We start from the raw sequence: 26,754 nt of genomic DNA, 5'->3' as shown, positions 1-26,754 counted from the left end.
GAATTATGAAATTTATGAAACTTTCCAAAATATATATAGAAATTAGATTTGATTTTCAGTCACTTACAGCCTTTCTGTAGTGTCCTGTAGGTTCTTATTTTTAATTTTAAGCTTAGGAGTCTATAGACATTACACTGTACTGAATTTTTGAGAAGTTAGTATCTGGCTTATCAGGCACAGGACCAAAAATGTGAGAGCAATTATACCAATGCTTTTTATTTTCCCCCAGCTTTGCCGACTGACAGTGCCATTCTACTCAAGTAGTCTGGTACTTTTGAAAATGGCACTGAGTCTCTCAGATGAAAATCCTTCCCTGCTTTTAGTGACTTTGAGGTAAAGCTATGCCCAAAGGAAGGCTGCAATTCCAGACACCATTAATATTAAGAACCACTTATGAGGTCCTGTAAAGCTTTATTGTTTTCCACCTGGCCTAGATTACTTCAACTCTTGAGCATACAATACTACAGAGGACAGTACCACAAACCTTCTTTGTTTCACTTAGCTGCACAGTGTACGGAGGTAATGCAGGAAGTGCCATACTGCCATCTGCAGTCCGGAATACCCACCAATGTAATAATTCACGGCTCAATTTCCTTGCAGCTGACAGTCATTTTAATTTTTCTCTTAACACTTATGGATCTCAAATTGTTTAAATTTCAATGCTTCTATCAAACATGACTTTTCATAACTTTTAATCCTTGTGGAAAATTTTATTTTGCAATGCTTAGAATTAGTGCTAAATTAATGGAAAAGGAAGAGGCAAAAGAGAAAGAGAGAAGCTTAAAATTTCCATTACCTGTCTGGTGTGAATGGGGCCTGGGGTCTTGAAGCCTCCTTGGCAGCTGCATTCAGAAACACTGTAAGGGTCCGAACTGCTTGATGAACACTTGGAGAGGGAGTCACAGCCCACTACAAACGTGTTATCCAGAGGCAGTTCCTGAATGACATGGTGCTTCTTGGGGGGTACAGGAGTCTCAGGTTTAATTTGAAAGGTTGGCTGTGGAGAAGCAGACTTGTAGTGCTTTGCTAAATCTGGGCTATCAGGCTTAAATGTGGTTGGTGTAGTGGCCCAGTTATATTTTCCCATAGTCTGTTCTTCTAGTTCTACAGGAATGTCTAAAGTGCCATTTATGTGCTCATGGCCAGGATCATCAGGCTTAGATTCTTCAATAGTCACAAAGTTGAGAAGAAGACTTTTTGGAGAGCGTTTCTTCTTCTTCTTCTTCTTCTTGATCTGCCTATTCTCTTGGTTTGGGGAAACCCACTCACCACTCTGCTTATTTTTCTGGACAACTTTGTGCCTGGGAGTCTGGCGGCACCGTACTAAAGCAGTAACAAAAATTACCAGAATAACTGTCATTGTGCCTGCAATAATCGCAATTATAATCTTGACATAATCATTGGTTTGTGGGGTTATCTCACCATCCCCAATGTTCTGGCCAACTGGAGTTTCCATACTCCTGCGCACTAGCTCTTGTATGTAGGAACTATTGGTGACTGTCTCATTCACAAACAAATGCACAAGAGCTATAGTATAAAGAGACTCTGGCTGCCCTAGGTCATTGACTTTTATCACCAGTCTGTGCAAGCCATGATCTGATGTAATTACCTTCTCTTTCAATGTAATATTGCCTGTTAATTGGTCAATTGCAAACAAGCCCCTTGAATTCCCTCCTATAATGCTGTAATGGAGCTCTGCATTCATTCCTGTGTCATTATCAACTGCAAAGACTTTAGTAACAACAGACCCTGGACTGGATGATGTTGGAACCAACTCATAGGAATAATTTGATGAAGGAATAACAAAAACAGGCCTGTTGTCATTTACATCAACAACATTGATCGTCACTTTGGCCGTTGAGGAACGCTGCAGTCTTCCTCCATCCACCGCTTTCACCTGGAAAGTGTATGACCCCTGCTGTTCTCTATCAAAAGTAATATTAGGTCTTATTACACCAGTAAGTGGATCAATAATGAAATTATCTTGACCATTTAATATAGACAGAGTGACTGCAGCATTCTCTCCAGAATCAGCATCTGTTACTGTGATAAGCCCTACTGTGCCATACATGGGTAAGTTTTCTGGAACATAGAAATTATATTCATTGTGTGTGAAAGCAGGGCTGTTATCATTCTGGTCCAGGACTGACACTGTCACAGTAGCATTGGTCTGCAAGGGCGGCATCCCATTATCCTTAGCCAGTACAGTGAAGGAGTACCTATCTTGTTTTTCTCTGTCCAGCTTTCTCACTGCTGTCAGAATGCCTGTACGGCGGTCAAGGTTGAAAATAGGGGGTGCATCAGAACCCAGAATATAGCTGATCTCAGCATTGCGCCCACTGTCAGCATCTGTAGCACTTATCTTGGTTAGCTGAGTACCAGGAGCATTGTTTTCAGGGATGGAAAGACCTATTATAGGCTGTGTGAAAACTGGGGCATTGTCATTTTCATCTTTAATTTTGATCAAGAGCATTGCAGATTGGTTTAAAGGAGGTTTACCTGAATCTGAAGCTACTATTTTAATAGCATATTCCCGTGTGGATTCATAATCTAGAAATGTAGCTGTCTCCAGAAGAAACTGATTATCAAACACTGGCTTTAGTCTAAAAGGGACATCATGATCTGTAAAACAAGTAACTTTTCCATTCAGATCAGCGTCCTTGTCCATTACTGTTATCAATGCAATTTTTGTATTAAGGGGAGCTTTCTCAGACAAAAGCACTGTCCCATTCACTGGATTGATGATGTACCTTGTGTCTATTGATGGGACATTGTCATTAATATCTGTGACATTAACAGTCACTGTTGCTCTTGATGGAGTTGAACTGCCATCACTTGCCAAAACAGTTAATTTGTGTACAGGAGATTCTTCTCTGTCTAGTGGCTCTCTTATGGTGATGAGACCAGTGGCATTATCAATGGCAAACAGCTTTTTGGCCAAAGTGGAGATTTGATTGCTGAAATAGAAGTGGATTTGCGCATTTGAGCCCAGGTCTGCATCAGTGGCATGGAGCTGAGAAACAGAGGTGCCCACTGGAGCATTTTCTGGAATACTAACTTCAATGTCATTCTCTTTAAAGACTGGGCGATTATCATTCACATCAGTCACTGTGACTTGCAGGATTGCAGTGCTAGATCTTGGAGGACTTCCACCATCTTCAACTTTAATTTTCATCACATAGGTATCCTTCTGCTCTCTATCCAGGATCTGTTGGACAATCAGTTGAGGCCACTTATCTCCCTCAGGTGTCTCGATTATATCAAGACCAAATACATTCTGACCCTACAAGATACAGAAAGAACATACTTTAGCATAGAAGTACATTTGAGCAGAGAATCATCCCATTTAAGTTCTGAAATCATTACAAAATATATAAGCACCATATAGGAACTGACACTTCTATATTTACTCCTAGTTTGCAATATTTAACTTTGCCTTAAGCCCAGGGACCTTAAAAAAGCTTGAGAACAAACATGCAAATGAACCGATGCTTTAGAACAACAGGGTTATGATATTTTTGTTTGTTTTTGGGAAAGGGGTACACAAAACATTGTTGTGGGTTTATTTGTTGGTTTGCTGGTGTTGTGTTTCTTTTTTAAACCAACTGCTCTCTTCCTACAGAAAAGAGAATATTCTTGGACAGATGTGATTTGCTCTCTCAACTGTGCCAATGAGTGTGAAGAAGAGAAATGTAGCCAAAGTTCAACAATGTTCAAATGCAAGATAATGTGCATACACTAAAGGATTTAAATAAATCCTCAATTTCAAGTAAAACAAGAAAGTTAAAAGGACTGATTCATAGTTCATATAACAACTCTGGGCATGATCTGTAGCCATCATAATTAAAAATAAAAAAATTAAAAAAAAAAATTGTTTACTATACAATTCAGGCAATAGAGACAAAATACATAATAAACTTAAAGTTATTCCTTTATTCCTCATGATTTACTTTATCTTCTTTTCTCACTTGGATTGTTTTGGGGTGTTTTTTGTTTTTTTTTTTCATTAGAAATAAATAAATCACAGAACTATGACATTCACTTTGAAAAGAATTACTTCTTTTCACAGGGATTGCTGAACACCTAACACTCCTGTCATAGAAAAGAAATAGTATATGTATTTGACAAATGTGGTTTCCTTCAGAAGTCTCGTGTTGAAAAGCGCATGCTAAAATAAATACAGTAAAACAAATAAATTCTGTGTAAGAATGGATTGTTTTGTTTAAGTGTTTTTCCAGTCCGAATTTGACCTTACATAAGTAAACATTTCTTTTTATGGAAAAGAACTATTCATCCCCATTTCAAATGCAACTGTGCTTCTTGCACAGTATTTGTGACATTATGTTGCAACCAGGGGCAGCCTAAAGTGAACTGGAACACATTTTGAAACAATAAATAAAAATACAACTTTTACTGAAGTAAAGTACTGTTTCTTCAGTAGAAGACATGAAAATATTAGTTTTAAAAGAAATGACTAAATTAAGATTTAGATTTTTAACCAATTAAATTAACTTCTCAAACAGCAATTCTACATTTATCTCTCCATGGAGGCAAAATGTGTGTTTCCTATTCATCTTCAATTTGCCTAGCAGTCAGATGTAATAAATTGCATAACTACGAAGAAATAATGAATTATATATGTTTTAATATAGAATTCCAGGAAAAAGAAAAAAAAAAAAAAAAAAAACATAAAATGTAACAAGCTGGTTGAGGGGGATGGACATGTCAGCTATCTTTTACTATTTACTACTTATTTGTAAACAAATTGACAGATGGGCGTTGATTGTTCTGTCATTAGATCTCACAGCTACAACAAAAATTCACATAGACTTTCAATACGTTCAGTTATACAAACGAATACACATTTCTGTGTTTCTTTAACTATAAAGTTAAAAACCATTTATGAAGCTCTGAGTTCTGATCATAATATTATTTACCAGTGGTTCAAGCAATTTGTAACCTTATTGGATTTTCATAACATCCCATCCTTTTCAGTTGATTCATGGCAAAGGTAATCTTTGAAATTATGAAACTGGCATACTTGCTGAACACTCCCTGCCAGATATTTACCTGATCATTTGTAATCGATCCAAATGTCCTTTTCGGAGCTGTTTTGGGCTGTCATGCAAATAAAAAATTAGAGAGTTTTAAAACAATTGTAACATTTAGGTAGGTTAATAAATAAATAAGCAATTAAACATGGGTAACTAATGTGATAACCTAGAAAAGTTTCCAAGTATTACAAACAGAACTGCATGTAGCAATGTGTACCTGGACTAACACCTAACTTGCATCTGGATATGCACATGGCAGTATCACACTCACTCATGACAATATTTCATTCAATTCATTAGTTGCTGACTACATTTACTTTGTAATGACTGAGGTTTTTTTGTTTGGTTTGGTTTGGTAATTTGTAATGCCCACCTATTCACTACCTGCACCATGACCATATCAGTACTCTCAGGCAGAAGGGGATTCAAACTGAGAGCCACTTGTATACAAGAAAATAGAAACAACTGAGATGTTTCTGAAAATTACTTTACCCTAAAGCAGATGTTGCCCAGGATCCTCAGTTTCTAGTACTTTTAGTTTGAATTTAACATGATGGACATTTGGCTCATGACAAGTGGAAAAATAAAATTGAATAGACAGAAAACCTTTGATAGAACTTGTTAAACAGTACAAGTGTTTGTGAGTTAAGGTTCATTAAATTATTTTTGTTCTCTGTTATCTTCAAGATAATTTCAGTTGAAAAGGTGTATGATTTCTATAAACAGGTGGTATTGTCATTGAGCCAAATCTGGATATCCATGCTTTTAACAGAAAGTTATTTAGCACGAGTAACTTATTTGATCTGAGGCCCAAAAAAACTGAAAGTTCGGCTATGAATAAGACCATCATATCCCCTTTTATGTTGATAACATTTTTATTTGAACAGCACAATAGACCCCTCACCAGAGATTCAAAAATAAAAAGAAAATAAATGAATAAAATCAAAGGTCATCCAGATTTATATCAGAAGGCCTTTCTTTCACATGGACACATTTTCCCCAACACTAAAACACAGCTTTTTGGGTCTGTAGGTCTGGAATATAGTAATACTTATATTATGTGGGAGGTGTAACAACTACATGAGCCTTTTTGCTTTTTAAAGACATGAAGCTGAGCTTTCCAAACATTGCCAGGTACTAAAATAATTCCACAGAGACTGAATTCTAATACTCATTACACAGAAGTCTTTTGACTATGTTAACTAGGGAATGCTGGAGTTAAACCAAACATGTATTTTCTGGTGCTGGATTTCATCAGAAAGCCAACTTGTCTTCATCCTCCTTCAGTATTACTGATTCCCATTTGTGTGACTTAGTAGATGTCATGGTTTTGCAATTCTGTAATTTTGCTATCAGTATTCCACATCATAACATCATGTTAAGCATAAATAATTTTGACGAATCTGCTGCTCACAGAAAGAAGACTGAATGTCCCAGGGAACACCACGGTCAGTCATATGACCAGGACTATATAATCTCACTTCAGTGCTGGACTCGCTCTCTTGGACCTTGCCAGCCAGGGGGAGAGCCGTGTGGGAGTGTTCCAGCCATTTTGCCTAGAGTTACAGTAGGCCTCTTGGTTTTCGGGACTCACTCTCTCTTATTTTACTTGATTCGTTAGCCTTAATTCCAATTATATTGCATTATATTGTGTTATTCTGTATTCCGATATAGTATTTAGTAAATAAGTGTGCCTCCTTAGATCGTTGCCGCTGTATTTATTTCCTTTTCCCTGTTTTTCTTTTCCTTCTGGGCCAACAGTCTGCGGGCCGACTGCCCCCCTGTCATGGGTGCAGGTAGATTTTAGGGTAACCCACGACAGTAGAACAGCAGCAAAAGAAAAAAATGAAGATACTTTGTTACAGTATGGTAGCAATTCTATTTGGACACCCAGCTCTGAAACCCTATAATACCTGTGTGCACTTAAAATTTCACAGTATAAGTCATTGTGACTTTTGATTTAAGAGCTATATTCCAAAAAATGCCTTCTCTACAAGTTGTTGGGAATCAAAAAATCTTAAAAGTGAATCTGATACACTGTAAAATACATTTACAAGTATTACAAGTTTACAAGATGGTACTACAGACAGAAATCATTATTCTATCTAGCTCCTACTTCCAATGCAATTCATTACAACTGCAGCGTAAGAGAAATAATTTATTATTTTATTACAGCAGTACAGAGAGTTCTGTCAACTGCATGTATGAACATGTAAGCATCAAAGTCAAAGATACTGAAATAAGAAAACTCTCTAAAAAGCAGAATAACATTGAGTTATAAGATTGAGTCAATCACTTCATAGAACTGTGAAGGACCACTCACTACAACAAAGTAATTCTCAGTTGTTATATGGGTTAGATTAGTATCTCAAAATCATATGGTCACACTATAAAACCAGTTGCTGAATATGTTATGCATTCTACCTACAGATTTTTGGTCCTACTTCCACCCTCATTTCACTTTACTGTTAATGTAAGAAGAGGCACATTATAAGTATATATGGAAAACCCCACTGTAAAATGGAAAATTGAATGAAATCGCTTTTGAAATTCAGTATTATGGCTTTTAACAAATCAGCAAAACCTAGACTAAATTACTGAAAGCAAGAATGATAGCTGGAATGCGGAGCTTCCACGAGGGTTAAGCGGTATTAAAGTTATTCTTTATTATGCTCTCAGGCACAATCTGATTAGTTTTAACAGCTGCCCAGCAGGAAAAGCCAACCAATCAATCCACAGTAATATCCATATTAACGTACCTCTTTGCATTTAGTTTTCACTCATTTCAGAGGCAGGTAGCACACTGCACTACAGCAAGAGCTAGTATCTTTTGACTTTCAAGTGATATCAAATATTCAAAATGAATACAATATCAGAAAATCCTGACCATCATAACATAACTTAATACCTTAAGACCTTTTCAGATAAATAAACTTATTCCACTAATACATAACAACAGGCAGCAAACTGGTTTTGAAGCTCCATGAGAAACGGGATGGAGACTAAAACAGAAAATACTAATTTGTTTGTACTTTTAAATGTGTTACAATGAATAGTATTTAAAAATACATAATGGAAATGAGGATAATATTGTATGGCTAGGGTTAAAATGAAGTGAAAAAATTCATCGTAAAGAAAGTCACATAATATTCCATTCTTACAAAACACAGAAGAAATTCCTGATTCAAAAAATAAATTAAAAAAAAAAAAAAAAAAAAAAAAAAAGACAATATGCTTGATAAGGCAGAGAGAAAAAATTACAACAATTTGACATTGGAACATCAGCAATAACCAGGGCAATAATACACATCACATTGGTAGAGACAGCAATTATAGCACAATGTGATAAAAATGTATTTCAATACTGACAGCTGATGATTCAGAATTTTTTCTTTTCACCAATGTTTATTTTTTGTTTTTTTAAAATTGTCTGAAATGCTCTTTGCTTCACGTCCCAGTGTCAAAAGCTCTACAGGACTTCAGTGTTCAGACCCATTATATTTCTGGACTAAGGAATATAAATTACTTCGCAATAAACCTTTCTTTCAGGAATAAAAATAACCATAGTAATGCAGTCGAGTGCCACAATCTACAGTTGATAGTGGATTTAAAAGTATTCTTTGATATTTATAAGAATATAATTTTGGACTTAGTATTTTTGTTCCCTGTGCTTCCTCCTGAATAGAAGAAAAACATCCATACTTTGTATTTAGGGTAAGAACTACAAGAATTATTTAATTCACTATCAACCTGAGATCTGAAAGCTAAAACTAAAATTAAAATCAAGAACATTGTAATTGTCTAAGTTTCTTTAATATTTGTCTAATTAATGACATCTAGAAGTAGGAGAAACCGTAATTTCCTCTACTATACTCAAAACATATCTTAAAAACTGGAAATCTTTATCACTCCAAAAACAGAACTCATGGAGAAATGATTTGGGCAAAAAAAAAACCTCACCCATATGTGTGGAGAAGACAACTAACCATGAAGTAACTTGGAACTTTTAATAACAGACCTGTAAGATTACTAGGATTTATATGAGCCCTTTTGGAAACATAATTCAATCTTTCTCAAAACATACATCCAAAATATAAGTAAAATTTTTATTGCTGAATCCACAATAAATAAAACGAGCAGAAAATAATATTTGCAAAGTTATTCTGAAACTAAAATTAGAATGGATTGAGAACTTGTACATTCTTTGCAGTAGTACAATCATGGTTAGCTATTTTCCATCAACATTTGTGAGAACTATTTTTAACTTGGTCAAAAAATAAAGGTATTCAAATGAAATTGTTCCTGGATGGAGACAGCTGTAGCTTGCTTTAGTAAAAAGGTTCTTATTTAGCAAGAAACAGTGAATTTAGTCACAGACATCTGAAGTATGAAGGTTACAAAAAACAAACAAACAAAAACAACAACCAACTCCTGCTGGATATGCTGTTTGAACACATCAAACAGAAAATCAAAGTTAGCCTCACTGTCTCAATCTAAAATACTTCAGATTTTTAGACAATAATAGAGACTACAGGTATGATATAACTAGTCCTAAGTGTACTGTTAGCAACCTTCCAGAATGTTCAAAATATAGATTTCTAAATCTAAATATATTTTCTAAGTCGCAGTCATTTCCTCTTCTACATACAAGAAGTTCCTTGAATCATAGAATCCTCAAAGTTGCCAAGAACATCTGAAGGCCATCAAGTCCAAAACCTCTGCAACAAAGAGGGACACCACAGCTAGTTCAGGTAGCCCAGTCTTGCCTTGGAAGTCTCCAGGGACAGGGCATCAACCACATCTCTGTGGTAACCCGTTCCTATGTTTCACCACTCCCACTATAAAAGATTTTTCTCTTATTTCCAACACAAATCTACCCTCTTCAATCTTGCAACCGTTTTCCCTTGCTTTATCACCACAGATTCTGCTAGAGTCTCCCCCTTACCTTCCCGTAGATACTGAAAGGCTGTACCTTTTCCCCTTTAGATACTGAAAGGCTCCTATCTTGAAGCCCTTTCTTCTCCAGACTCAACAGCCCCTGCTCTCTCAGCCTGTTTACATAGGAGAGGTGTTCTGTTCCATGGACCACTTTTGTGGCCCTTCTCTGAATGTTTACCTGGCCTCACTGCTCAAGTCTGTGTAGGTCCCTCTAGATGCCATCCTATTCCTCTGGTGCGTCAACTGCATCCCACAGCTTGGTACCATCCACAAACTTGATTAGGGTGCACTTGACCCCACTGTTGCTGTCCTTGATGAAGATTACCAGCCCCAGCATTGACCCTGTGGGTCATCACTCGTCACTGATCTCCATCCAGACATTGAGCCATTGGCCACCACTCTGCACTCAATCCTGCATCCAGTTCTTCATCCATTGAACAGACAGCACATCAAATCTGTATGTTTACAATTAGTGTCTGTTCCCTTGTTCACTGATGCAGTAACACTGCCATAGAAGGCCACTAAGTTAGTCAAGCAGTGAAGCCATGGTAGATCCGCCATACCATCTTCCTGTCTTCCATGTGCCTTAACACAGCTTCCAGGAGGATCTGTTCCATGCTCCTGGCACAGAGGTGAAACTGAAAGGTCAGTAGTTCCCATGGTCAACCTTTTTACCTTTTCTAAAAATGGCTTGATAATAGCAGGACAAGGAGAAAGAGTTCTAAGTTGAAGGAGGGAAGATTTAAGTTGGATATGAAGGGGACGTTCTTCACAGAGTGAGTGGTGGGGTGCTGGAATGGGCTGCCCAGGGAGATCGTGGATGCCCTGTCCTGGAGGTGTTCAAGGCCAGGTTGGATGGGGTCCTGGGCAGCATGGTTTAGTATTAAATGTGGAGGTTGGCAGCCCTGCCAGCAGTAGAGGGGATGGAGCTTGATCATCCTTGAGGTCACTTCCAACCCAGGCGATTCTATGATTCCATGATTCTTCGCTTACAGTGGGAGAGACACTGCTTTTTTCCCTATCCCCTCCTACCACACTAAATGTTAGAGGGCTGTGTGGTGAGCAATTATCAGGGAAGACTGAGGCAAAAGAGGCTGTTAAGTACCTCAGCCTTCTCCATGTCACTTGTTACCAGTCTGCCTGTGTCTCTCTTTAGGGGGAGCATGCCCTCCTGGACTTTCCTTTTCTGGTTGAGGTACCTGTAGAAGCCTTTCTTGTTATTTCTGGCATCCCTAGCCAAGTTCAATTCAAGTTGGGCCTTGGCTTTCCTGACCTCATCCCCACACAGCCTAGCAGCTTCTTTACACTCTTCCCATGGTACCTGTCCCTGTTTCCACTGTCTGTGCATTTTCTTCTTGCCTTTCAGTTTGACTAACGGGTCCCAGTTCAGACACACCAGTCTCTTGCCTTCCTTTCCTGACTTGCTACACCTGGAGATGGAAAGCTCTTGCACCCTGAAGAAAGTCTCCTTAAAGTCATGTGAGCTCTGCTTTACACCCTTGCCCATGAGGACTGTCTCCCAGGGTGTTAACTAATTGCCCGAAGAGCTAGAAGTTACTTTCCTGAAGTTTGCCTTCCCAATTTTACTCTCCAGACATCTCATATCCCTTGTAGGGAAGGAACATATAACAGAAGAGGTAACTTATCACACAGTTCTCAGCTGGCAAGTCTGAGGATTGACAATAACTGGAAACGTGTAGACAACATCCCTTCAATGGCTGCAAGATCAATGCATGTCCTGCTAAATACAGGTCTCTTTCACTACAAATGGAGATATGGTAGCTCCAAAATAAGAGAAAAAGCTATCAGCTAACCTGTTATAACTGCTTAATGCATTGTACCTGGAATAGTGTTTATCTGTTTAAGGAATTACTAATAAATGCTTCTTTCGTTACTACTATTATGTGGTTTACCAATGAGAGAATTACAAATTTTTAAATTGTCAATTTGTCCATACAAGTGAAAGTGAAGTTTTTACTCAGTGTTTTTTGGAGGAGTTTAACAAGAAGGAAGTATTTCCTATACAGTTTGATTCAAAGGACTGTGTATGGATTTCCCTAGTCTGTTATGCTCAGAAAGCATCACCATATCTGTGTCAAGTTAACATACTGATCTGTTTGGACATCAGCAAATAATAATATTCAAGTAAGACAGATGAACTGAAGATCTCCATTTGACAGATTTGTGCCTTCTAGCTTGAGTCTATCATCTTGCCCACACAGAGACATGCTAAGTTATATATTATTGTTTCATGACAGCTAGTGTGAAAATCAGAACCTTGAATGCAAAAAGATACACCAACTTGTCCCTCACCCTAACTCACTAAACTTACTGTGCCTGGAAGCAAGACTTTCTCCTCCAGTCTTCAGTCAACCCCCGAAAGGGATGTCAGGATAATGGAGCCTGACAGTTTTACAGTAATGATGCCATAAACCACCCTAAAGGAGCCTTGTATCAACCAACAAGAAACAATTACCTTGACTCTTGACTCACTGGATTCAAACTACCTCCAGTTGTCAGCAGAGTTTTATCTAGAGACAATAATTCACAACAACAAGAATGTAAATCAGGTTATTATTTTCCTATTTAAAAATAAGACAGTGACTATTTCAAAATAATGTTCATAGATGACCATGACCACTTGCCTGTCAAGATCTCTCTGAACAAATCACTACTGAGTAATATTCTACCACAAAACCTTCTCATGAGATATACTTTAAAACTTCATATAAGAAAAATTGACACATGGAAGGTTCTGTAGGAATGTGGATGTTGAATTACACATTAAAATAATGAAAATATAGTTCTGATGGAAAGTTGAAGTTAAAATATTTTGAAGAAAGGGAGCTATATAGAGGGAAGACAAATCTATTATTCAATGAAATTTGATTACACATCTGAAGTTAAGTAATGGGAAAACAGTGAAAATAAAAATATATGTTATTAGATTTCCAAGGATAAGGACAAACAGAAAGGATAAGAATTCTATCTACAGATACTTACAATACAAATTTCTCCAATCTTCCTATGATTGTTAATAGAAAATAAGATCAAAATGAAAGTTATTTGTCCCTTTAATATATTTGAAGGGGAGCTTTTTGAGACTTTAAGATATTACTCAGCACTCATAAATATCCCTCAAGTTTCCACATCTCATTTTATAGCTAACTTCAGCTCATATCATGTCATCCACCCACTCAAATCTTTTCACCTAAGCTAAAATCTGGATAAACTCTCTATTCTGTTTGAATTATTTCACATTTTTTCAGAATATTTAATGTATACTGTAAGGAAACTTTAAAGGAAAATTCTGCACATTTTGTGTTACAGTGTATAAGAATTGCTCCAAAAGTAATATCTCTTGTTTTATTATGTTGGCCCATGATGCCAGAGGAGGGTGTTTGAGCCTTCCAGGTAATATTCTGTTACATTTTGTTGCCATGCAAAAGATGCCACAGAGGGGCAGTCTGACAGAATGGCATCTGATGTGGATCCATATATGAAGTACAGGTGTGGAATTCAATTCTTCTATACAGAAGTAGTTGCCCCCACTGACATTCATTGACACCTGCAGAATGTTTATGAAAACCAAGCAGTGCATGTGAGCACAGAGAGGCAGTGGGTGGACAGTTTCAGCGGTAGCAAAAGTTACATGAAAGACAAGCCACATTCCAGACAGCTTAGCACAGCTGTCGCAACACAAAATGAAGTGCACTTGGATCAGCACATCCACACGAATTAGACAGTGTCAGTGCTAAAGTTTTATAGCAAAGATCTTTTCTATTAAATAGTGTTATTGTGCTCTTTGTTGTAGTTTCAATGGAAATAATTAGGAGGCATTACTTTTGGAAGGACTTACATGGCTTTACAATGGTAACAACCTATGCGGACTAAATGAAACTACATTATAAAATCAAAAAAATGTATAGATCCTTGGGCTGCAGCAGAGAAAGGGCAAGATGTTCCAGTTTCCTTATAGGTACCTATAAGGACCTACTCCTTATAGGTACTGCAGACTTAAAAAGAATTACTTAGCATCATTTAAAATACAGACTGTGTGTCCTAGCAAACCTTTCTCTACTGAAGGGCAGCTAAAAGTTACCTTAGAAAGACAACACATCCAACTCTCCATATTTATTAAATTACATGCACTAGAAGGTGACTTTAGATCTTGGCAGGAGTGCACCTCTAGGGCAAAAAATGTCCTAAATCTACTTTAGAGCCCCCTAAATCTATTATCTTTTCCATCTTTGCTGGCACATGAAGTAAGAGAGAAGACATAGCAGTGTTCTCCAAATATATGAAGCACAATGCAGAAGAGCTATTACAGTGAAGATGGAAGTTAACTTGTTCTGCAGTGTTACTCTTAATAAAGTCCCAATGCTAACCCTATTAAGGGATTATGAAGTAAGAAAAACAAATCAGGAGGACAAAAACAGGAGGTTTAAGCAACTGATGATTGGGTCAATGCAGACATTCTGGCAAACACCTATGCTGAGATGTTTCAAAGTGGATAAGCATCCACAGGCTGTTTGTATCACTGTGCACCTTGTTTGTAGAGTGCTTCCTTCCCTTCTCTGTAATGTACTCAACCACTAAGATCATACTGGTATCACACTAAAAAGCAAGCAAGTCATAGGGAACTTCTGTTTTCCCACCTTCAGTGTCAGTCTTTTTACCTATAAAATTCATAATACTGTTTACAAGATGATTTTCAATACTGACTCAATAAATCTAACTTTTCCATTCTAATTTAACTGCAAAACTAGTCATACTCTAATTTTGATTTAACTACCCTCCTGGCTTTCATTTTACATAAAATATACCTCCTTATATTCTCAATTTTCACAGACAAGCAGTGACATTAATTACTTGATCCCAAACTCCTATAAGGCTTAGGAAAAAAAATAGTTTCAAGAGAAGTTTAGAAATCTGATGAAGATTTGTAATCTCCATCTTCCATAAGTCATGGAATTGATAAATTGTATCAGAAAGCAGGGAAAAGCTTAGACTGAAAGACATTGCAAGAGATGATTTACAGTACCAAGAGGTAACTCTCCTCATCAGAGTCAAGACTGACGTGTTGTGAGACTGAGTAAGAATCTATTTTGTCAGATTACAGATGTATGAACTGACAGCTACAAAGAGATTATTATATAATTCTGGAAGGAATCCACCAGCTGCTTCTGATGATAGGTAAATACAAGAATAATACTCTGACAGGTAAGAGTAATGGAACCATAGCAGTAACACCAACCTAATTTCCCCCAAACTGACACAGATTAAACAAGCAACAAACTACCAGAACAAAGGATTAGCTCACAGAAGAGGATGCTCTGCTCCTCTAAGAGCAGAGTTCTGCTTTCACACTATTCCACTGCTAATTGCATGTTGTAAATATGTACCGTGTAGTTTATGTGGTTGTGCTGGTTGACAAGAAATGCTCAGGAATCAATAATGATTTAATTTCAGCAGGCATAGCTATGAATCCATTTGGAAGAACAAAGTTGACTCTCCATGACAGTGCTCTGAGCTGAGATACTGTTTAAAAACTCTCAATTTTAACAGTCAAGAGAATAACAAAATGCTTCACATGACACTCTTCACAGTTAAAGCAGAGGCCTGTGTAAATTCCAAGTCTATTAACCAGGTTATACTAAATATTAGTTTGCCTTGAACTCAAATGTGCTGAAACACTGTAATCAACAGCGTGCAGGTGTTCTAAACGCTGTGATGGTATTACTAGACACAATGTGTAAACATTTTATATATATTTGCCAGTAACCTGACCACCCTGAAGAAGAGAACAAAGACCTGGCAGCCATGTAGTTGTACAGGGAGGCAATCACATGATACAAGAAGAATAAAATATGTATAAGGCACTGCAAACAGGCCAGACAGCCTGTCCAACACACAGAAAGGAAGACTCTTAAAGACAAAGCAAGATAATGAGTATCAGAGTGAACAGGTGCCTGCTTAAAGAATGAGAAACATGCAACACAGTGGATAGTCAAGAAATGATAGGAAGAAAAAAAGACAAATCTACTTTCCTTCCCACTTTTCATCAAAGACTTCTCAGGACTGACCACCTAGACGTTGACAATAAAGACCTCAGAAAAGAAAAATAATCTGAAATAAACTACATACTACATATCTACATATGTATTTTACTATGTATTATTTATTTACTGTTTATTATACCGTACATTTGTGGAAGTATGTTCTGTTTGCAGATTCATCCTTAAACAAAAATCACAGCTGAATAACATTTTAAATTAAAATTTGTTCTTGCATCCTCCAGTTTTAACATATCTTTATGAAAACATTTATTTTCCCGTATCCTTCCCACTTTATTCTCAACTATGATAAAAATGACTGCTTTCTTATCTGGCCATTTCTTTCCCTGAACTACTTCACTATCTGCCGCAGCTGTCCTCCATCACCTCCTGCTATCAATGTTATGCTATACTCCCCCCTGTCTCAACTTAGAGCAGTTGTTAATTGTAAATAATTTTATTTTTTAAATTACATTTAATTAAGTTCAACCTCACTTGCCTTGTTCATAGCAAACACTAGCATCTGCTATTTGAACACTTCATGTTATCCTATCCATAGTCAGCTTTGGGCACTGAGCATCATGACCTTTTATAGCTCCATGCGCAATTTCTTTGGCTAACAGCAAGGAATACTGTATGACTGTTTCCTGGAAATCCTCTTTACTATGATGAAAAAGAAACACAGCTTCAAGTACCATTAGAATATCAGTATTTTTAGATATTTCAGTATTTGTAAACTTCAACACAAATAACTCTTGGTCAGTTGCTAGAGCTATCACACTGCTATGAAATCATCAAAAATGTTGCAACTGATTTTCTAAATAAGAAAACAATTCAAAAGAAATCCTAAAGTCCATATTTGGGGCTTCTTACAAAAACTGAAATGAAAACTAAAAACAATGTTTTCCTTAGTGTTTTCCTAGTAGCCTGTCCTCCATATGACTCCTCAGGAGGACAGGAACAAATGCAGAGTTTACCAACAACTGTTCACACTTTTCAGTCAGTGTATTGTTGAATCACAGACACCTGGAAAAGTTTGAGGTTGTCATACCATGAATCAGTTACAAAAAAAAAAAAAAAAAAAAAAAAAAAAAAAAAAAAAAAAAAAGGTCTCTTTCTCTTCAGATATATTTTGAGAAAATGCAGGAAGGAAAAAATATGTGAATGTTAACTTGAGTGGTAATTTAAATTGTACAAAACTGTTAGTTTTCCATTGGATTACATAAATCAAACCCTGTGCTACAAAACTTGCTAGTAAGTCTGAACCCAAAACGAAAGAACAACATTTTAAGATGTTCTGTTTCCTTTTTAGAAAAAGGCAAGAGTTTCAGATAAAGTCAGTCACCTAATTAAATGACTTTGTAATTCATTAATGTATGGGAGATTGGTAATCACAGCCTGAACTTCTGATTAATCAGCTGAGGCAAGTGTGGAGTCAGCTGCAGTAGCACAGGTGAGAGTAATGTAGCTGTGCTCCCGGAAGGGGTGGAGCTCGACTCCACCTCCTCTGAGACCTCATTTAAGGGCTGACCCTCACTGAGGCAGCATCTCTTGGAGACTGCTCTTCAGTGAAGACCAGCCCAGCTTCCTCAGCAAAGGTATCACTACTGGTTAGTTTTTCTTTTGCTTATAACCTTTGTACGTTTGCTACCATCTTTGCTAACATCTGTATATTAGCCACCTATACATTTGGTGAGTAAGATTTTCTGCAGGGATGAGGGACCTAATTTTATAACAAGCTCCCTTGCATATGTATGGAACACTGGTTTCCATAGTAAACCCATTAGTGGCCACAGAAGCAGCAGTGCAACAAGCTTCCCAATTACTAGTGGACTTGGGAGAAACTGAGCGCTTACGAACTAAGCACAATATCAGGGTGATCGAGGATGCCAAGGCCTTTTCAATAGCTCGAGCCAGAAGATCAGCCCTGCGAACCTCTCAGGCGGGACCCATTAGAGTGTCCCAAAAACAAATGTTCAATGATCTACTCCAGGCAGGCATTCAATTTGCAAAAATTGATGGTCAGCCCAACCACGTTCTCCTTCAGCTGTGGAAGCAGCTGAAGGATGAACAAAAATTTCAAAACTACCCCAAAAGACCAGGGATAAGACTTATAGAGCAACGACCAACAACAACATGGAATTTGGAGGACTTCATTGTTCCGAGTAGGAAAAAGAAGCTGCCTCAGGTGCCTCGGGTCATGATACCAGAGGTGTCAGAGGTAAAAGACTTGAACCTGGCTCAGTTCATGGCATGATGAGGGATGTCAGTCCACCTAGGGACTCTAGACAGGACTGGAGGCCCTATGTAGAATTAATGATATACTGGTCCCGGAATAATGTGCAGAAGGTTATGGCCCTAGTTGATACTGGGGCAGAAACATCTATAATATATGGAGACCCAACAAAATTCAAAGGTAATAGAGTGATGATTGGAGGCTTTGGGGGACAGACCATTCCAGTCACCCAAACCTGGGTAAAATTGGGGGTTGGGTGCCTCCCACCACGGAAGTATAAGGTATCCATTGCTCCAATTCTGGAGTATATATTGGGAATTGATATCTTGTGGGGTCTGACTCTCCACACAACAGTGGGAGAGTTCTGGCTGCGGCAGAGATGCATTAGTATCCAGGCAATACGGACAATATTGAGAGGCCATGCAAAACATGAGCCTATTTGTTTGCTGAAGCCACGCCGCATTACTAATGTAAAACAGTACAGACTCCCGGGTGGGCAGGATGAAATAATAAAAACGGTACAGGAATTAGAGAAAGTGGGTATTATAAGACCTGCACACAGCCCACACAACTCCCCAGTATGGCCAGTGCGAAAGCCAGATGGAACATGGAGGATGACAGTAGACTACAGAGAATTGAATAAGGTCACACCACCCAGTCATGTGGCCATACCCAATATTGCCTCCCTTATGGACACACTAAGCAGGGAAATTAAACATACCACTGTGTCCTAGATTTAGCAAATGCATTCTTCAGTATTCCAATCAGTGAAAAATTGCAAAATCAGTTTGCATTTACATGGGGAGGCAGGCAGTGGACTTTCCAGGTCCTACCGCAAGGGTACGTGCATTTGCCCACCTTTTGTCATAATTTAGTGGTGCGTGATCTGGCTAAGTGGGAAAAGCCAAATAATGTCAATTTATATCATTATATTGATGACCTCCTGTTAACATCTGATTCATTAGAGGCGGTGAGACAAGCAGCAGATTTGTTGACAGCTTATCTGCAGAAAAGAGGGTGAGCTATAAACCCACAGAAGGTGCAAGGTCTGGGGTTATCTGTGAAATTCCTGGGAGTAATTTAGTCCGGGAAAAAAACAAAGTACTACCCAGTGTGGTAGCAGATAAAGTCCAAGCGTTTGCAGTTCCTACAACATCAAAACAGCTATGAGAATTCTTGGGTATATTGGGGTATTGGCGCTCCTTTATACCTCATTTAGCTCAGCTATTGAGGCCATTGTATAAGCTTACGAAGAAGGGCCAATCATGGAATTGGGGGAAGGTAGAACAGGATGCTTTCCAACAGGCAAAACTGGCAGTTAAACAAGCTCAGGCAGTGGGTATATTTGATCCGACCCTCCCAACTGAACTAGACGTTCATGTTACCAGGATGGTTTTGACTGGGGCCTGTGGCAACGCCAGAGTTCTGTTCGAACCCCCATTGGATTCTGGTCTCAGGTTTGGCATGGAGCAGAAGAAAGATATAGCATGACTGAGAAACAGTTATTGGCTGCCTATTCGGCGTTACAAGCGGTAGAGCCAATAACACAAACAGAAGAGGTCATAGTTATAACTACATTACCAATCCAGGGGTGGGTAAGAGATTTGACTCACCTTCCTAAGACAGGGGTGGCCCAAGCACAGATGGTAGCACAATGGGTTGCCTATCTGAGCCAGAGAAGCCGCCTGTCTTTGTCTCCACTTAAAGAAGAACTACAGAAAATCCTAGGCCCAGTAACATATCACAGTGATACACCAAAAGAACCAATGGTCGCTCCACCAGAGAAGAGTCCCATTCAGGAAGGAAGATATCCTATTCCTGAAGATGCCTGGTATACGGATGGGTCCAGCAGAGGCAACCCGAGCAAGTGGCGAGCTATAGCATACCATCCCTCTACTGAGACAATCTGGTTTGATGAGGGGGATGGTCAGAGCAGCCAATGGGCAGAATTGCGAGCCGTGTAGATGGTCATAACTAAAGAACCTGGTGACGGCGTCCTGAACATCTGTACAGATAGTTGGGCTGTGTACCAGGGGCTTACTCTGTGGATTACGCAGTGGGCTACCCAGGAATCGACTATCCACGCCCGACCGATTTGGGGTAAAGACATGTGGGTAGACATTTGGAATACAGTCAAACACAGGACAGTATGTGTCTACCATGTCTCTGATCATCAACCCCTGCAGTCACCAGGAAACAATGAAGCTGACACACTGGCCCGAGTTCGATGGATTGAGAACTCACAATCCGAAAATGTTGCCTGTTGGTTACATCAGAAGGTACGGCATGCTGGACAAAAGATAATGTGGGCAGCCGCTAAAGCATGGGGGCTGCCTGTACAACTATCTGATATCGTCCAAGCACGTCAGGATTGTGACGCTTGCTCAAAGATGAGACCGAGACCGTTGCCTGAAACAACATCCCACATTACATTGGGCCCCTCCCTCGGTCTGAGGGGGCGAGATATGCCCTGATCTGCGTTGACACTGTAAGTGGACTACTGCAAGCCTATCCAGTGCCGAAAGCAAATCAGGCTTATACCATCAAGGTGCTTAATAGATTGATGTCTGCCTATGGGACACCTCAAGTGACCAAGGGACTCATTTTACTGGAGCAATGATACAGCACTGGGCAGAAGAGAACAACGTTGAATGGCAATTCCACTTGCCGTATAACCCAACAGGGGCAGGACTTATTGAATGCTACAATGGTATCCTTAAGGCTGCCCTGAAGACAGACTCCTAGTCCCTGCAGGGGTGGACAAAAAGACTATACGAAACACTGCAGGACCTGAATGAAAGACTTCGGGATGGCAGACCCAGTGCCCTGAAAATGTTGTACACTATATGAGCCTCCCCTCTTAGGATCCAAATTACAGGTACTGATAATGAGGTAAAACCACAGGTTGGTAATGAAAATAATCTTCTGCTCCCTGCCCCTGAGAATTTAAAACCAGGAATCCATAAGATAAATTGGCCCTGGAAGGTGCAGGTAGGACCCAAGTGGTGTGGCCTACTTGCATCTTGGGGGAGATTATTGGAGGCGGGAGGTTCAGTCACCCCCTCGGTGATAGGTACATGGCCTACTGACATCGTGGTCAATACTCTGGTCTTTATTGCTGAAGGGACACCTATCATAGTTATACAGCCACAGATATCTGGCCAGATGGTATCGGAGGCCAGGGCATAATCCGGTACAAGCAGAAGTATTGACCCAAGATAAGAATACGGCCTGTATCTTGCCCTCGAGGGCAGACCTTCCTCTCCTGGTACCCTTGAAACATTTGTATTACTCCCCTTAAGATTCTAAGCCTCTAGGACCATCAGAGAACGATTCATTTGGACTGATGAAATGCAGATGGATTTGCACCTTAAGATGGCTTGTCTCCAGTAACATCTATCAAGCACTGGCCCACGGAAGATTGTGAATACCCATCCAATCTTCATCTGAATAACAGCAACATTCAGCGTGACGGGAGATTGTATCAGCGTCTCATTGGGTCTCTGTAACAAGGGAAAACTCACCTAATTATTGGTTCATGCTGTGAAGGGGTGGAGTGTATGGGAGATTGGTAATCACAGCCCAAACCTCTGATTAATCAGCTGAGGCAAGTGTGGGGTCAGCTGCAGTAGCACAGGTGAGAGTAATGTAGCTGTACTCCCGGAAGGGGTGGAGCTCGACTCCACCTCCTCTGAGACCTCATTTAAGGGCTGACCCTCACTAAGGCAGCATCTCTCGGAGTCTGCTCTTCAGTGAAGACTACCCCAGCTTCCTCAGCTAAGGTATCGCCACTGGTGAGTTTCTCTTTTGCTTATAACCTTTGTACATTTACTACCATCTTTGCTAACATCTGTATATTAGCCACCTATACAATTAACAATCTGTGTTGAAAGAAACCAAATACAACAATTAAATGCAACCTTTATCCCATGGAGGAAATACTGTAACATTTGAATGTTTTCTTCCAAATAAAACAGAGTTGCTGAAAATGTGCTAAAGACCTCTAAGCTACACAGATGAGTTTGTAGTTAGCAGCTTGGTGTCTTTAGAAAATTGGTATGTCAAAAATCTCTTTATCTTTCTGAGAAATAGTCCTGGGTCTGTACAGACAGTGCAGCATTTTAGCTAATTTTTTTTTAAAGTGAAATGCAACTAAAGAGATTTCTCTTCATTGCACAGCTTGTTAATTTGCTATTACTTTCTCTAAAGTATGTAGCAACATATTCACTCTGTTGCTGCATGCATATTAAAGCATCAGCTTTTGTGCTTCCGTGAAGTGACATGACATGCATACCTAATCATCTCCCACCTCTGAGATCCTCCATGCACACTGCTCTGCCTTTATATCCGGTGCTCACCCCAAATCCCCACAGCACTGTTCCATTACCCCTGCTAAATTCACTCTGTGCATTTGTATATGCTGCCATTCCTCCACTTTTCTGTATGCTAATTAAATGGTGAAGGCAAATATTAACACATCAGAAGACATTTGTAACTTCACAGTGTAACCCCAAAAAAGGCACAGAGGAATGCATGAGAAGCATTTTGGGAGAAAGTGCAAGCAACAACATTTTGTGTTCATTCTCCCTCCTAAGACTGTTACCCATGGAAAAAAATTCTCATACACTGCTCTTCCCTTCCTCATTCATCTCTCTAATCTTCCATGATGATGGATGGATCCTTGTTTATATGCTCTGTCCTGCCTGCTCAACAGTATCCTTCATTTCTATCATTTCCTTCTCCTTCTTTTTTATTTTTTTTTTTTTTTGATCACTTTTGATACTAACACTGTAAAAACTATTAGGAATTTAACAGAATAATACAGTGATGCTACTGTTCCAAACAGTGTCTTCCCAATGAAAACAGTTTCTGGGATATACAGAAGCTTTCCATGCTTTGTGAAATTACTGTCTTATTTAAAGACAGTAAAACCATAACTCAACAATTATCTGATAAGAAAGCACGCAAGAGAAAAATGCAATTAAATCTTGGACAGAACAACTATTGCAGAATGGAATAGTATATCTTACTACTTCGTGGCTTCTCTATAACAAAGCACATTACTTAATCTCCTGGGATAAGCACTACTGTTCAAATATAACAGTCATGCAAGAGGAACTCACTGCAACATATTGTTATACTGTTATGCTGGTGACAATGAGAGCATATCCTTGATGGTGCAAGATTATTAGCCAAAGTTATACAAATAATTTGAACATCAGTGGACAATTAAGGAGGACATGCATGTTTCACACTGTTACACAGCCACACACACACACAATGTGCTTTCTCCAAGATGAACAACAATGCTCTCAGGTGCATAGGTTAAGATTTCAAGAGATATCTACAATGTAACACTACCACAATTCAGAGTTTCATATTTCTAATGGTTTGATGAGGACTGACAATAGTTGCAGGTCAGCAGTAACACAGACAATAAAATGTTAGAAAGGAAGACACTCACCTTAAGGAGTTCATAATGTTGAATACCATTCACACCAATGTCTGGATCAATGGCAGATGGAACAGAATAGCGAGAATTAATTGCTGTGTTTTCAGGGATAGAGATGTTAATAACTGTAGAGGGGAAGAGGGGGGCATTGTCATTTATATCCTCTATTAGAAATCTGATCTTGACCAGTCTGAAAACTTCATCAGGCAAAACGGCCACCTCCACCTCATAAAAGCAGCGATTCTCACTAAAGATGCCAGAGCACAGCTTCTCTCGGTCTATGCGGTTTGCAGTTGTAAATATCTCCCCAGTGTTCTCTTCCACTCGTACTAGTGGTATATCCCCAGTCTTATACACAAGCTTGAACTGTAGTGGTGAGGAAAGGGGGACATCTGGATCCAGTGTTAAATTAAGATCCTTGAGCAAATTGCCAATGAGGACATTTTCAGGCAGTTCTTCCCGCACTGTATAGTTCTTCTCTTGTGCTCCAGACTGAAATACAATACAGGCTAATAAGACTGCCAAGAGGTAGGTTCCAGACAGCAAGTCCATTTCCAAATTGACTAATGAATATTCGTGTACAACACCAGGAGAAGCTGGAAATAAATAAATAGATAAAAATCTTAAGAATATACAGAATACTATGATTTGTAAATGGTGAAGGTGTGAAAGTACTAGCTTTCCCATAGCAAACAAGCTGCACTGATTGAAAACCCATCTAATAAAATGGTATTTGACTCCACAGTCCTTCAGAAAACGTATAAAATGTCTTGCATGTAGTTTTGCGTGAAATTACTCACTTAACTCAAGGTATGAATCATGGAACTGGGCCAGAGCTAACAAACACAAATAAAAACAAAGGCAAATTATTATTTCAATATCCAGCTTCAGATGTGGCTTTCTTTTTGAAGAAAATATTTTCCTTTGAACCCCCTACCATTTGTCCTCGATTTCTTGTCTCCAGTAAGAGTATATGCAAGGAGTTTGCAAGCAACCATCTTCAGGGACAAGAGCATTTATATCTCATGCTCAGAGGTGGGAAACTAAGAACACTCATTTACCTTACCTTCCAGTTTGGGGCTGACGAAATTCTATATCTGTTGACCAAATTTATTTGCTGTTGTTTTTAATAAAGGAACTTAAGAAAAACTAGCAGACAGTTCAGTGTACTTCAGCCACCAATGTGCTGAAGAGTTTCTAGCAAATGGATCATAATACAGCACTCTCTAAGGAGAGAAGGTCTGATTTGGTTTATTCTGAAAATAAACTGCTTCACAATTCAGTCAAATTTACATTTGTCACCAAAACCCATGACAACAGTGGACAACTTCCAGCACAAAAGAAAGAGAACAGCAAAACACTGGAAGTTTTCAATCTAGCACTAAAACTAACTCATTTTTCCTAGCAGCAAGTGTAAACTTGCAGAGGCCTTGGTTATCCAATCGCTCAGCACACCAATGGACACTCTCTATTTCAGATCCTTGCCATTAATCTCCAATACAGTGGGATGTACTGTCCTTTCTCTGATTTAAAAAAAAAAAAAAAAAAAAAAAAAAAAAAAAAAAAAAGAGAGAGAGAGAGACACAGAGAGAGAGACTATAGAGGAAGGATTTCCCCTCTGGTATTTAATGTTTTTTCTGGAGAATGAATTGGAAGAAACTTAATGTAACTCTAAATCTGGTGAAGTCTGCTCATACATAAGCAAAGTACTCTGAGACACCAACACCTTTAAAGTGAAACACAGATTTGTTTAGAGTTGAATAAAAGAACATTATGTACTTTGCATTCTAATTTCTGAATAACTAAATATTCTCCTCTCATGATCATTAGCAGCCTTAAATTTACTGAAGGACTGAAGTAGAATGGGATGACTTATAGATATATACCTTTAGCTGACAACCTTTAGAGAAAAACATGCTGTATACTTCCATGCACACCTAATCTTTACACCACTCTGCCTTCACAAAATCCAGGATAATCTACAATACTATTTAAGTAAGAAAACGTTGAAGAGTTCTGTGTAAATTTCTTTTTGTAGGTAATGAAATTTCATATCCTACCAGCTCAGTGCCTTTTTTTCAAATATAGCTGTACTCACCCATTTATGTTACTGTCACTGTTTATGTAAAAAATATTAACTTTTTTCATATCTTTTCTGATGTTATTCTCCACACTCTCTGTCATAGTACGGAGTGATTTACAACCGTGGGTCAAGCTGCACTGGTTTAAGGAATTCCTAAAGCCAGTGTTTATCTTCACCCTTTGGTTACTGCCTTTCAGCAGTATCACTTCCAAAGCAATTTAAATTAAAACATTTGACTTCACAGTGAAACAGATTAAGAACACAGATTTAATTCTTCCGTTTCAACTCTGCAACCTGCTTTTCAGTAGGAGCAAGTAGCAGATAAAGAAAGCAACTTCTAACATCCCAAGGTGTTATCTTTCACATCAACATGATTTAACTGCAAAGCATTTTCTGGCTTTGTGATTATACGTAACGAACAACATGTAAGAAAAATCCAATTCTGCAAGTCTTCACTTATAAAAAAGTCATTACCAAGAAGAGTTATTCAATTAACCTGAGCAAGATTACAGACATGGGTAAAAACCAGATAGGTTTATATGGCACAGGTACTGCATTACCTGCAGTATTTTAGTAATTCACTGACTTGTTAGTAGTACTTGAGTAGTTCAACATACGGCATAACACAACACTAAAAAGGTATTCGAGAGTGAAGAAACAACAGACTATAAACAGCCATTTTGTAAATCCATCACAATATTAAACGCCATTTACATACATAAATGAGCAAGTCATCGGCAGATACTGGTTATCATTAACAGTAACACTACAGCAGCACCATGAATTTAATGAAAGAATTGAGGTGATACAAATACACCAAGTTAACTAATAATAGCTCTAAGCTACCTTTGCTATAGTTGTCCACAGCTCTCTAACAAACACTGTACCTGCAACAGGAATTGCACACGTAGACTCAAGCTGCAAAAGGACCTTAT

The 26,754-nt window shown here is 38.6% G+C and overlaps 1 protein-coding gene across 4 annotated transcripts in view; it reads right to left on the bottom strand.

Annotated features, from left to right (window-relative positions):
- PCDH11X (protocadherin 11 X-linked) overlaps positions 1 to 26,754 on the bottom strand; it is a 670,304-nt gene that overhangs the window by 598,275 nt on the left and 45,275 nt on the right. For all 4 annotated transcript variants that reach the window (XM_072334234.1, XM_072334233.1, XM_072334232.1 and 1 more), the window contains 3 exons: positions 23,749 to 24,332; positions 5,071 to 5,118; positions 797 to 3,283 (listed from right to left, as the gene is read on the bottom strand). In XM_072334234.1, coding sequence (XP_072190335.1) covers positions 797 to 3,283; positions 5,071 to 5,118; positions 23,749 to 24,288 — 3,075 coding nt within the window. In that variant the 5' untranslated portion in view covers positions 24,289 to 24,332. The remainder of the gene's footprint in view (positions 1 to 796; positions 3,284 to 5,070; positions 5,119 to 23,748; positions 24,333 to 26,754) is intronic.

Source organism: Excalfactoria chinensis, chromosome 4, assembly GCF_039878825.1.
Source record: "Excalfactoria chinensis isolate bCotChi1 chromosome 4, bCotChi1.hap2, whole genome shotgun sequence".
Classification (NCBI taxonomy): Eukaryota; Metazoa; Chordata; class Aves; order Galliformes; family Phasianidae; genus Excalfactoria; species Excalfactoria chinensis.
This window is presented reverse-complemented; position numbering and strand designations above follow the sequence as displayed.